We start from the raw sequence: 13,716 nt of genomic DNA, 5'->3' as shown, positions 1-13,716 counted from the left end.
ACACATAATATTTCATATGAATCAGACTTATGTTGTAAAACATAAGTCTGTAAATGTTACTTGCAGCATCCTACACAAAAGCTAAGATGCATTAGCAGTGCAAGATTTGTATTTGCATTAATTTCCACTCACAAAACTCGGCTTGTACTTTTAAATCACTGATGGTCATTTGGGCTCATATTTGGTATTATAGTTATATATTTTATGTCGTATATATGCCACCACGATTGTGCTTTAAAAGGCATAATTAGCCACCCAGACAGCAACATAGTGTCGAAGACAGACAGCAACCCTGTGGAATCCACGTGTACCTGCAACCCGATCACACCAAATGCGTCTATATAGCACGCAGTGTGTTTATCGTGTAATATATACGCGAAAATGAGTTTTTACGTGCATAGTATACGCATGGATAGCACATGGGTAGGTTTAGGGTGAGGTGGGGTGCGTGTGTATTATACGCTTGGGTAGGATTAGTGGTGTGGGGTGCGTGTGTATATCACGCAATAAAGTGCGTATCATATCCACGTAAAAACTAATTTTCGTGTATAAATTGCACGATAAACACACTGCGTGCTATAGAGACGTATTTGCGTGAGAACAGGCTGGTACCAGATGTGGGCCGGATGTGCGCCGACACTATGCTGCTGTCTTGGCGTTGTGCCATGTCTTACATCATCTACATCTGTCTACACTGGACACGTCAAAATGAATGTGCGAAACTTTTGTGTAGTAAAGTAGAATGGGCATCCCTTTACTGTCAATGAATCGTTGTGTTGCGTCGCGTCCAGTGTAAACAGTATGATTAAAGGGGTGGTATAATGCCCCTTTTTACAATATGTAAAATTAGTCTCTGTTGTCCCCAGAATGTGTATGAGAAGTTTTAGCTAAAAATACTGGGGCAGGGTTTATGTTAATTTTAGGGTTAGTGATGTCACTAACCTAGGAGGAATGTCGTGTAGTTCCAACTTCCTAACAGCAGTTAGGATTTCAGGCATTTCTGGATTTCAGCAGAAACTATTTCTTTAAAAGCAAATATCTTCCTTTGCTTTGAACTTTGATCGTTGTAACTTTGCAGATGCTGTTCATGCTCAAACAGCAACATTACACAATAACTAAAGTTACTATTTGCTTTTGATGCGCTCTGTCGCGCCGCTTGCTTCCGTTGTAGAGAGGATGGATGGTCCTGATGGAAATATAAAGAAGCCTTAAACTCTAATACGTTTTTGGAAGCAAGGTGTTTTAACCACACAAACAGCACTTCAGCTCAGTTTGAACGAAGCGCCCATAGAATACTGTTCCTTTCAGGGGTGCAAAAGGAAACTGTTCCCATCCGAGTGTAAAGCCAAACGTGATTGGTTGTAGTGAAAACATGCTACAAACATGAAAACACTTATTTGTGAATTTGTATGCACGTCTTGACGCTAGAAGTGTTTCAAAATCCACAAATGCGTGCAGGGATCTACAAATGCACAAGAAGCGATTCACAAATGTGTGCAGTAATTCACAAATGCACAGAAAGCGGTTTCACAAATACGTGCAGCCATCCACAAACGCACAGGAAATGATTCACAGATGCACAGGAAATGATTCACAGATGCACAGGAAACGATTCACAAATGCACAGGAAACGATTCACAAATGAATGCCAGGCAGAGTTGTGTTTGTGACATAAAACACATTTGTAAATATTTTCCTAACTCGATTAATTTGTGAATTTTATACATTTTTGTGAAACTCTTCTCATTTATTTGTGGATCTTAAACTATTTATTTGGAATAATGCAACAATCATATCCCCATACAGTTAGCCAATGTGTGTATTGCTAATACTTCATCTATTAATAAGTATACAAGCATGTATGTGCCTGTGCATGTAGATATTGTGAATGTGAGCCTGCAGATCCTCTTTTCACTCACTATCAGTAAAGACTAAGTGTCATTTTGCCGCTGCTAGGCAACCATCTCAGTGCGTTGTATTCTATTCCTGAAGTAAAAAGGCGATAATGAGTTTGATGCTGAGGGGCATTAAAGTTCTTGTCACCAAACACAATTAACATTCAGAGATGGAGAAACAACATTGAGTTTCAGAGATAAAAGCAGGCAGTGTGTGTCCTTAGAGGCACAGGTAAAATACCCTTGAAAATATAGAATTTTAATTTGCTAAAAGGAGCTAAGAATTATTTCTATTCAATCTTAACTGTTTTAAGATGAACTGTGTTGCTCTCCACCTGTTGAAGCTGATGTGTGAATCAGCTCTTGCTGCAAAAATAGCACCTGTCAAAGCAGCCATCGGAAATACAAAACATTTTCTGTAGTATTATACAGGCTGAGGAACGAGAAAGAGAATAGAGAGACATTAAACAGACAAGACCATCACATCAAAAGCATCCCTACAAAGTGTGGATATGTATTCGATTTTTTTTGATAATCTGAAAAAAAAAAGTTATGGATTTAAAAATAAAAAGTTAAAAATAATAAAAATTAGAAGTATTTTCACTAGTTATCTCACACTTTTAAAATTGAATCCAACTATTTATATCCTGTATTGAGGAGGAGAAGAGCTAGTTAAGACACTGGGAATAAAACGTATAACTCTCTGTAAGAAAGTCTGGTTACATAAAGGTTATCAGTTCTCATTTCTCTAGCAGTTGTTTTGTATGTTGCTTTCAAACATGTAGTTTAAATACACCGTTCACAACCCTCTTGATCTAGATAAAATGTTTGTTTCTTAAAAATCTTTAAAAAATTTGTATGTCAGCTTGAGACAAGTTGTTTTAATTGTAAATTAATAGTAATAATTTAGAATAATAAGAATAATAAGTTGTCCATTGTGACAACTTACCCCATTGGGCTATAATGTGACAACATGTCCCACAAAAGTTCAGTGTGTGTTAAATGCACTTTTAAATGTCCTTTCCCCCCCCTGATAACAGGCGAAATGTTCATGTCAATTAATTTTTCTTTCGTAACTCTTTCTTAACACTTATCTGACCAGATCGTAAGTTCCTGATTGCTAACGCCCAGGTGAAGAACTGTGGGATTATCTACTGCAATGAGGGCTTCTGTCAGATGTTTGGTTTCTCGCGGGCAGAGATCATGCAGCAGTCCTGCACGTGTCAGTTCCTGGTGGGGCCGGGCACTATGAAGAGCGCCCTGGCACAGCTGGCACAGGCCCTGCTCGGGTCAGAAGAGCGCAAGGTGGAGATCCTGTACTACTCTAAAGAAGGTATGCTGGGCTTAGCGAGGATTTCACTCACAATTTCCTTATATACCAAAAGATGGTTTGTGTGAGAAAGTATTGTGCTTCTGATGCTCACATCTTTACTATCGCAACTAATTCAGATACACCAGATACTGACGGCACTGTCTGAACCAGAGATGTCACTAGGCTCTCTTTTTAAATATTGTAATTAACTCCGTAATCTGTACACAAAATCGTCAGTCCCCTTTAAAACACAAATGAAAACAGCGGCAGGCTTCGGCTCCTCCCCGTCTTTTAGTCTTTTAGTGTTATTCAGCATGTTCTTCAATCGGCAGCAGGTGCAGCACCGACGTCAGAAGCAGATAGATTGTCATGACATCTGCATCTGTGCAGTTTTTTTGCCATTATGCATATTACATAAAGTGTAATTCACGTGCTGTTATTTTTTTTTATAAATAGAGAACAAACAAACAAAAAAAGGTGATTAAATAGGACAGATTAAACATATTGCCAATCTAGACAAAATATATCTATATTCTTAATGAATATTAGCTGGTTAGTTAACGTGATTTTAAATTAAATCAATATTCAGGTGTCAACTTGATACTTAATGGGTAGTGTTGAACCTATTGTGTTGTTCATGCCTACCCTAGAGTACAAATATTAAATGTATAGTTTTTAGTCCAATTAAAACATTTTTTTTATATACCACTGTTGTCAGGTTTTATTGCTGATTTCCCCTTTCAAGTATAAGGGAGCTGTACATGTACACATTTTACCTACACTGACATTACAAATTTTGGGGTTGGTAAGACATTTAAAAACATTTTTTTAATACTTTTATTCATCAAATTGATGAAAAAGTGACATGGACTTGGTACAAAATATTTCTATTTCAAACAAATGCTGTTCTTTTGAACTTTCTATTCATCAAAGGATCCAGAAAACAATCTATCACAGTTTAAACAAAAAAAATATTAACATTGATAATAATACAAATGTTTTTATTATCAAATCAGCATTTTAGAATGATATTTTAAGGATCATGAAGACTGGAGCAGAAAATATATAAGTAAACATATGAACAAATAGAAAATATTAAAATATTTTAATGTGTAATAATATTTCACAACATTACTGTTTTTTTCTGTATTTGTGATCAAATAAATGCTTGTCTTCAGTTTCAGTTATGACACTTATGAAATTTGCATTCCCCATCTGTTTCATTAAGCACACACACAAACACAGAGAGTAAAGGCCCGTTCACACCAAGAACGATAACTATAAGACGACTATAATGATAACTATAACCAGCAGATGATATTGTTGTGTTTGGTCTAAGCATGCGCTGCAGTTCTGTCGGCGACCACTTTAAAGCGGCACTCGGTAACTCTAGCCACCGCTTTGCTGATTTTTTCAACGAGGTCCCCCTATTTCACATCACTGTCGTAAAGTCACTTGCGCGCGCCGGCGCACTCCTCCCCCTTTCTACCGCTACTCATGTGCTTTTGTTATGGTCGGAGCCGGTGTGGTGAACAAATGAGTCCCAGACGCACCAACTTTATCGTGTGGAGCTATGTCTACCGAAGTGGGTAATACATCATACACAGTATCATTTAACATTGACATGTACATTTTGTATTCCATAAAGCAGTTCGTGTTTCTCGCTCTTTCTCGCTCGTTCTCGCTTCTCACGAGACTTCCTATTTTCAACTTACCGGGACGTTAGTCCCAATGTTGCAAGGCTGGTTTTCCGCCTGGGAACGCTGGGGGGAGCGGGGAAAGTAATTATTCTCACCAGAACAGATTATTTAACCGTCCAAATGATTTCTAAATGGATTTATTAAGTTGAAAAAGTTACCAAGTGCACCTTTAAATGCTTGAGCTCTGAAAGCAGGATAGATTCTGATTGGCTGTCAATGTTTTTATCATTCATCGGCTGGAAAAAAAAAAGTTCTGAAAGTGATTCCTGCGATTATCAAGCATAGGATCAGTTCTGGCAGGTCAAGTCAGTTAGACTCGCATCAGCTTACTCTCAGCTGATCCATGTCTACTTATAAGAATATGACTTCTATCACAGCATCCCTATATAATGGCCCATTCTGTATTATCAGCAGCTTTATCGCGTTGCTCAGGAGCTAATTACCCTCCTCCATCCCAAGCTCCTCCTTCTCATCTACATTCAGGACTTCGGATACAGCATTCCTCTTTCAATCAGACTGTCATTTATGTTGATTATGTTGTTACAATAATTTATTGTTATTAATAATGTTAATGGTATCTGTAATACGGTTATGTATAGGTTCTGCTTGTTCTGTTTACCCTATAAGGGGAGTATGGCTTTGCTCCCTGCCCTTATCCGTGCCAGGGCGGGGAGTTCTTGCCCAGGACGGAACCATACAGCCAATCCAAACTGTGTGCGCTAATTGTCAATCATCTTTGACAGTAGTGGTCCTGACAGAATTGTCTCTCTGTGCCATTATCGTTATAGTTGTGGTGTGAATTATTCTATTCTTTTATATTTAGAGTCATTTTTAGAACTATATATTTACTGTTATTGTTATATTTATCTTTGTTATATTTACCTTTGGTGGACTTGCTTAATACAGAGACCAGCTGAGGGCCTGTGTGTCTAACAGAGCCACCAATCCCACAGGCTCTGTGTTTATGTCTTTAGTCTCCTCAGACAGGAACAAATGAATGGAGTCATTGGCTCTCCGAATGTCGTTAGGCCAGTGTTTGTGCATGTGTGCATTCATCGTACCTCAGCTAGAAAGTAGACAGGTGTTCCTTCGGCCGGGAAGCAGTGCACTGATAACATTACCATGACAACAGGACTCCAGAGACTCACACCCTATCACTAAACTAATGCACTGAGATCAGATGCACGCATCGGCTGACATGCACACGCTCACACGTGCCGCCGCCCCTCTGTTCTTTTTATCCATCACATATTTTAGTGGATACAGCATCTCGATCTGTGTCACAGTTGAGCTGGAGACTGAACAGCACCTTTGTGTGTGTGTGTGTGTGTGTGTGAGGGCAGGGTCTATATTTAGAGTGGTTGATGGCCTGCTTTAGTCAAGAGCTGAGGGGGGTCTGGCTGACTTTAATCATGCTGTTCTTTCTCTGGTTTTTCTGTCCTTCTTGCCATCACTCCCTACTCATTCCTGTGACTCTCCCTCTCTGCTCGGTGTTCTCATACCTTTTTTCACTCTCTTGTTTATCTACTTTATTACTTTGCTGTTCTTCATCATGTCTGGGTTAAAAGTACAACTCATGATGCTTTAATTGGTAAAGCCTCATAGCCAAAATATAAGTGACCTCTAAATGTTCTCCGTGCATCTGTGTGTTTGTCTGAGAGTTTTGGAGACCAGGGAGTTTCACCAATTAGAAATGATCCTCAGGGGTGAAATCAATTATACATGAACCGGATGTGGATGTTAAAGGACAGAACTGGTGTCATCTGAATTAGCAGATTGTCTTTAATTTAAGATAAAACATCCACACAAGTTTTTCATCTACATTACTGTTTAAAAGTTTGGGGTCAGTAATAATTTTAAAATGAGTCTCTGATGCCCACCAAGGCTGTATTTATTTGATTGTGAAATAACGGTTTTCTATTTTTAAGCCAAGTCACCTTTATTTATATAGAACTTTATACAAAACAGATTGTTACAAAGCAGCTTTACAGTGATGGTAAGGTCTACCATCTGAAAACAGACTACGGTAACTTCGGGATAAGGATGAAACCGAGAGAATAATATAAGCATAGATGCCATTATGGCAAGTACATCAGATGTTATGAGAAGTGTCCTTGGTTCTGGTTGACCTCATTTATGCAGCCTAATAATCCTTTCTTAGCATTTGTATTATAGAAGTGTGATTATGTGAATGCTAGGTTTAATCTAGATTTAAACTGACAGAGTGCCTCCCGAACAAGGCTAAATTGTTATATACGGTTTTGATTTTTGTAACAAATTAGCTCAGAGGAAAAATGTAGAATTAAAGCTGCAGTCGGCAAGTCTGGCAGATTGAGGGGACTTAGCCAAAATTTGTAATGTTCACAACTCTCATGCCCCTCCCCCACTACCACCGAGCACCCTCCCATCGAGTTTGCGAGCTTGTCAGTGCGTGTGCACTTTCTCTCCGCCATCACGCTTCGTACAATCCAACAAACCTGCGAATTTCAGGCGTGTGCATGTGATATTGTAACGTGGGGGAGGAGGGATCTGTGGCATGTGCATGAACTGTGATTGACAGTCAGATCTCACACAGCCATGCACTGATTAGACTAGAAGAACCGGGATCAGTGGATTTTTGCAAAACAAATAACAGGCTCTAGGTCAGGGATGGGGAACATTGGTCCTGGAGAGCCACTGTCCTGCAGAGTTTAGTTCCAACCCTAATCAAACACACCTGAACCAGCTAATCAATGTCTTTAGGATCATTTTTTTTTCAGTTTCATCAGTTTTTTTTTCAGGGTTGGAGCTAAACTCTGCAGAACAGTGGCTTTCCAGGACCGACGTTCCCCACCCCTGCTCTAGGTGGAGGTAGAAACAGGGGTTTTTCCTAAAACCGGCTGATTTATGTTGTTCTGTCGGAGCATATATAGTGTCGGTTTCAGTGAATATGATCAAAAAAATATTGCCGACTTCAACTTTAATCATAACTTATAATTATGAATATTTGAATCAGATTAGTTTGATGAATATTATAATCAATTAATCCGTTCGTCCAGCGAACAATTTTGATTTTTCATTAATTCTAAGAAATTTGGCCACAGAAAAAATATTCTTTCTTAGAGCATGTTACAAGACCAGAAATCATTAAATTGACTTTGCAGGCAAGCAGAGAATCAGATCCAGATATGTATTGTGCACAAGTTTTATTAACTAAAAATCACAAACACAACTGTTATGATCTGGTGGTTGTGGTAAGACAGCAGAGAGAGAGAGATTCCAAACGCAATTTAATGACACATATAATCCAAGGTCATATACTATACCAGACAGAGGATCCAGCACATGTAATCAGTCCGAACACAAATACAATCCACGAAGTGCAGACTGGAACAAGGACTCCAAGACTCAGGCAGAGATAAACTTAAGGAACTCAAGAACTGCTTGAAATGCTGACGGAGAATGTTAACCAAAAACAAGACTTCATGAAGACAAAAGGCATTTAAATAGACAGGGTAATGATATGATTAACAAGACACAGCTGAAACCAGTAAACTAATAATGAGCAGTGGGTTCTGGGAAATGGTGTCCGGGATTAACAGAGTCTATGGGTAAAACGTACATGGTAAATAATGGTAAGTGACAGAATGAAAACGGAAACAGGAAATGACGCTATGGAAAAGATTAATTAAACTTTGAAAAGAACCATTATCTTATTATTTTAAAAACCTTCGATTTCTTATGCGTTGAATGAAGAAGATATGATGAACTTGCACGGTTAGTTCGACTTCGTCATGGTCGAGGAATTTGGAGATGGCTGGAATTTGTGATCGCACAGCGACCAGCAGAAAAAGGAAAAGGGAGAGGAACTTGTGTGGATGTTCTATAAAGCCTGGGAAAAGTCACACCTCTCAGGTTTGGCTTGACCAATGAGAAAGGTGGAATTTCCAAGCAGGAAAATTCCTCTTTTGGGAGGTTTTCTGACCGTTATGGTGCATGGTTAGAACCGGTCTGGCAGTTTGTGTCCATTATACTCCGATTAATATAACAAACACACACTGCATTCTATTAGGAGGTGATGTCCACTAAAGTGTGAGTCGTTAAATGATCATTAATTGGATAGGAGACACGATATAGGTGGGGTTACATTAATTAGTAGTTCTCTCATAAAGCGAAATAAATACAAATGCAAGAGACACTATACAAGACATAATAATAATCATACACACAATGTCCTGGGATGCACGCTCATTTATAGAACATATATTTGTCTATAAATGAATGCAGAAGAGTCTGCTTGATGTGTCTTTGCTTTCCTATTAGAGCAAGGCTCTGCATCCTTTTAGGGGATGAAACCATGGCAACCAGAGGCCTGGTTCTCTTACTTTGGGAGTTGTCGTATACATCTTGGCTCCTTGTTTTGTGGTTGGTATATCAAATATACTTGTTACCGATTTGTCTCAGTCGTTACATATTCTAGATATTATCCACTGGCCAAAGATTTGAGACCTCAATGAGCGTGAATTAATATAATGTGTTAAGACTCGCTCGCTCAAGTACTGAGGAACTAAACCATTCAGGGCTTTATAAGTAATCAGCAAAATTTTTAAAATGTATCCAATGCAATGTTTAATAGGGAGCCAATCCAGTGTTGACATGGCTAATTTGGTCATACTTCCTGGTTCTAGTAAGAACTCTAGCTGGTGCGTTTTGAACCTCTGGAATTCAGGGCAACCCTGAGGTCATGAACGCATTAATGAACTTTTCTGCATTTGACATTGAGAGCATATGTTTAGATTTAGATATATTTTTAAGATGTAAGAATGCGGTTTCAGAGATACTAGAAATGAGGCTTTCAAATGAAAGATTGGCATCAAAGAGCACACCCAGATTCCGACGACGATCTGATGACGACAACTTGGCAGAGCAGCCATCAAGTGTTGGACAGGTTATTACATGCAGAGGTTTTTGGTCCAATAATTAAAGCCTCTGTTTTTTGTAGGAAATTACCGATTTTTTTATCAGCTATGCATTCCGTTAATTTTGTGTATTTGTATGTTTCATCAGTGTGCAAAGAAATATAGAGCTGAGTATCATCAGTATAACAGTGAAAACTAATGCCATGCATCGTATTGATAGCACCCTAGGGTATCCCAAAAATTGCATTCTCGGCAACTGGCGCTCAACACAGGTTTGGTATCGTTATAAAGCGCAGCATTCCAACTTTGTGAATATTCATAGCAAATTCTCGATGGCATAAGTCTGAACCAATGAAATCGGATTTTCAAACCCATGCTGATTTAAACAAAACCAGCTTGTTGCTAACCAGTCGCAATAAGCTTTGCAATTTGATATTTATTGTTATTATTGATATTTTGTTGAAACATTTTGCTACATGGATTGCTACATGGGTAGCCCTTAACCAGTGACTAAAACTGACTGCTAAGCTGAAAAATCAGTTAGGTAACAATGTTAAATAATCTTTATATAAATATTTTCATTAAAGTTGAACATATAGGTTTTGACTCTGTGTGTGTCAAATTTTATGTTATTACCAGGGATTTTAAGGTATGGTTGCTAGGTGATTTTGTTTTGGTACTTTCCAAAAGTTGTAACTAGATTTTTCTCAAAATTTGTTGACTTCAAATAGGTGTAGCTCATTAATTCCTTGTCCGATTCCAACAAATAATACATCATTTTGAAGGTTTTTTAATGGAGAAAAAACCTTGAAAATTTGCTCATTCCGACTCATTTTGCCAGCACAGGTCACATTCGTCACAAACTAGTTTTAGAGTTGTTAGCTTATGCTTTATGTATTCCTTTTAATTGTATTTGCTGTTTTGTATTAACATACTTCCTGTATGTTTATTACATTTAATTAAAATGTTTAAAATGAAACAAGGGGGAGATGTGGAATCTATTAATGCTGCCTGTGGTGGGGTATTATACACAGCACTCTCGAAACATTAAAATCATTTTCACAGGTTATGAATGAGTATATTTATAAACGATTTTAATTCATAGTCAATATGGGAACATTATATCAAAGTTTTAAGACACAGTGAAAAACTTACACAGACACTGAAAGAATGTGTTACAGCACTCCACGGTCTCCCCTATTTTCTTTTCTTAGATTTATGTTTACTCCAAGTCAGACCCCCTGAACGGCAGCACCTGTGTGTGGGTGTCTTATTGTGTGTTTGTGTAAGTGTGAGTGTGTTTGGACTACTCACAGCCCTCACTCTGGTATTTATAACAGCTCTTCATGAAAACTAAACAAAATATCTGCTGTATTTTGTACTCAAACATCTCTGCTAGCTGACATCCCTGTTAACTACATTAATTCTCTCTCTCTCTGCCTTTCAGGGGCTTGTAGGCCATGTTTAGTTGAGGTCGTTCCAGTAAAGAATGAGGAAGGAGTCGTAATCATGTTCATCCTAAACTTCCAAGAGCTTTTAGACCCATCTATGAAAAAAGGTGGCATCAAACAGCGGATGGCACACAGCTGGCTACAGGCAGGTGCGTGTCCCCCCCTTTCTCTGTGTGTACTGAGATTCTGGCCCTTTCTGTAACAGCCTTATAAGGAAAACACATTGACTGCTGTGCTTGGTGTGATGGTTGGTGTGTAGGTGTAGCCAGAGGCAGCATTTGATAAAGTTGGTGTAAGATTTTGGTGTCAGTGTTTATGTATATGAGAAGTGTGTGTATGCATGCCCCATCATTTCTGTTCAGTGTTGCATTTAACTTTTATATTAGACACTATGAGATATTTAATTGACATAAGTTAAATTGCTTTAAGTTAAATTATATTTATTATTATTTTAAATATTTGTATTATTGTTATCATTAATGAAACAAACACTGTGCCCGTCAGACGTCACTAAAAGGACCTACCAGACTTCAGAACCAGAAAGACTAGAACTCGTTTCTCACCAGTCATGTCCTCTGAGCTTTGAGCTAAAATATCTTCCTCTTTGATTAACTTGTGTTTCTGTATCAGGTCAGAGACGCAAGATGAGGCTTAGAATGCCCTCTCTCCGTGTCAAACGGCAGCCGTCCCTCCCTCATGACCACTTTGAAGGAGTGGTGGTGGACTACCTACAGGTACATCCGTGCATATACAATACATAAGTTCATATTCTCACAGACATGTGATCTACAGCTCCCCTCCGTGTGTCCCGCAGCCCTCTCATGAGGAGGTGGCCCTGAAAGACCTCCAGATGTCTCCAGACAGCTGCTTAAAATCAGAGACCCAGGCCTTGATTCAGCAGACCCCCTCCTCATGTGGCCTCTCATCCCCACTCTCACGGCCCTCGGACTGGCTAGAGCCCGGCGGACCCCCTCTCAAACACAGCCACTCCAGAGAGAGCATATGCAGCCTGCGTCGGGCATCCTCACTGCATGACATCGACGGCACGAGGGACCAGTGGAGCGGTATGAGTGTTTGTGTTTGCAATCATCTAGTTCTTAGTACTGACCGAAACATTACTGTGTGAGAAACTTTATTATGGCAGTACCTCATCAGACAGTATTTGAAGGTAGAAAGACATCAAGGCAAGAATCCACATAACATCCTGTCTCTGTGGTTTTCCGGTTGATTTAACAAATAAAGATATCATCTCATATCACAGATAATGATTTTGTGCTTGCCAAGTAATAGTCATTATACTCACTCACTTGTACTAAAAACGACCAAGGAGAACCCAGTTTCATTTGATAAACATTTAGTGCACACAAAGCCATAAATCACAATAAAATAGAATTGTAAAAGAATAAATCCATCAAAAGGAACAAAACACAGAATCCAACAGAGTTTCTCTTAGTTTGTCCACAAGCAAAAGGATGATAAAAACAAAAAGCACATTTTCTCTAATAGAAATCCATTATAAAGTAAGGGCTTAACATAAAATATTGTTTCTTTTTTTGGCAGAAGATGTTTAGTGCAAGTAAAGTCTCAGAAAATTGTTTAGGACATTATTCCACTTTTTTTATACAGTATTGTTAAAAAGTGTTTTTTTTGAAAAACTGGAGTAATGATGCTGAAAACTCAGTGATGGAAACCAGCTTGCTTCCATAATAAAGTTTCCGATAGGGTGCAAAATATTTGGTCTTCCAAACTAGCCACTGTGTCAGTATGTTTACCAACGTGAAACTGTTTCCTATAACAGGCTTTTACAGTGGAGAAAAAAGTCGTAAACATTATTGCCTTTATCCTTGGACTGCAGTTTCACTGGCTTTAAATAGTGTTTATGACAAAAGAAGTGTGAGAGAAGTTTGGTTCTTTTTTTGTTGTTCTTTCAGATATTGACTTACTGGACACTGCAACTTCCTTTTTAAATCATATGTCATATGTCTGCAAATTCATGTCAGACATGAGCGGGGACCCCCAGCCGGGACTGAGTGGAACAGAGGCTTGTCAGTCAGTTTATTGCTGCATGCGGCCTTGTTTGATCAGCTCTTTCGTCTCTTAGCTGTGATTAAACTCCTCCATTAGCATTAAACAGCTTAACCATTGACAGAGTACAGGATACGCTTTTGATAGAAATTTAGCATTATATTTGAATGTATTCTTGACTACATAATAAGGCTGATCAAAACCAATTAGCTTAAAATATTAGTAGCTTTGGATAAAAATGAGCTTGAGTGGTTTTCTAATGTACTTTATGGAACAACTCCAAAAAGCAGCACAAAGCATAATGAGCATAACAAAGCGGCCCTTTCGAATATGTTAAATTGTATCATTGAAGTCTCTGGAAGTCCAGAATAAGACTTGTTGGTTCCCTGCTGAGATGGGCACATGTGGCGGCCTGACAGACCTATTTCTGTAGCT

The 13,716-nt window shown here is 38.6% G+C and overlaps 1 protein-coding gene across 2 annotated transcripts in view; it reads left to right on the top strand.

Annotated features, from left to right (window-relative positions):
- The window catches only part of kcnh6a (potassium voltage-gated channel, subfamily H (eag-related), member 6a), a 36,784-nt gene that overhangs the window by 2,135 nt on the left and 20,933 nt on the right, over positions 1 to 13,716 (top strand). For both annotated transcript variants that reach the window (XM_079605421.1, XM_079605420.1), the window contains exons 2-5: positions 2,998 to 3,228; positions 11,253 to 11,405; positions 11,887 to 11,990; positions 12,071 to 12,320. In XM_079605421.1, the coding sequence (XP_079461547.1) occupies positions 2,998 to 3,228; positions 11,253 to 11,405; positions 11,887 to 11,990; positions 12,071 to 12,320 (738 nt within the window). The remainder of the gene's footprint in view (positions 1 to 2,997; positions 3,229 to 11,252; positions 11,406 to 11,886; positions 11,991 to 12,070; positions 12,321 to 13,716) is intronic.

Source organism: Phoxinus phoxinus (genome assembly GCF_949152265.1).
Source record: "Phoxinus phoxinus genome assembly, chromosome: 1".
Classification (NCBI taxonomy): domain Eukaryota; kingdom Metazoa; phylum Chordata; class Actinopteri; order Cypriniformes; family Leuciscidae; genus Phoxinus; species Phoxinus phoxinus.
This window is presented reverse-complemented; position numbering and strand designations above follow the sequence as displayed.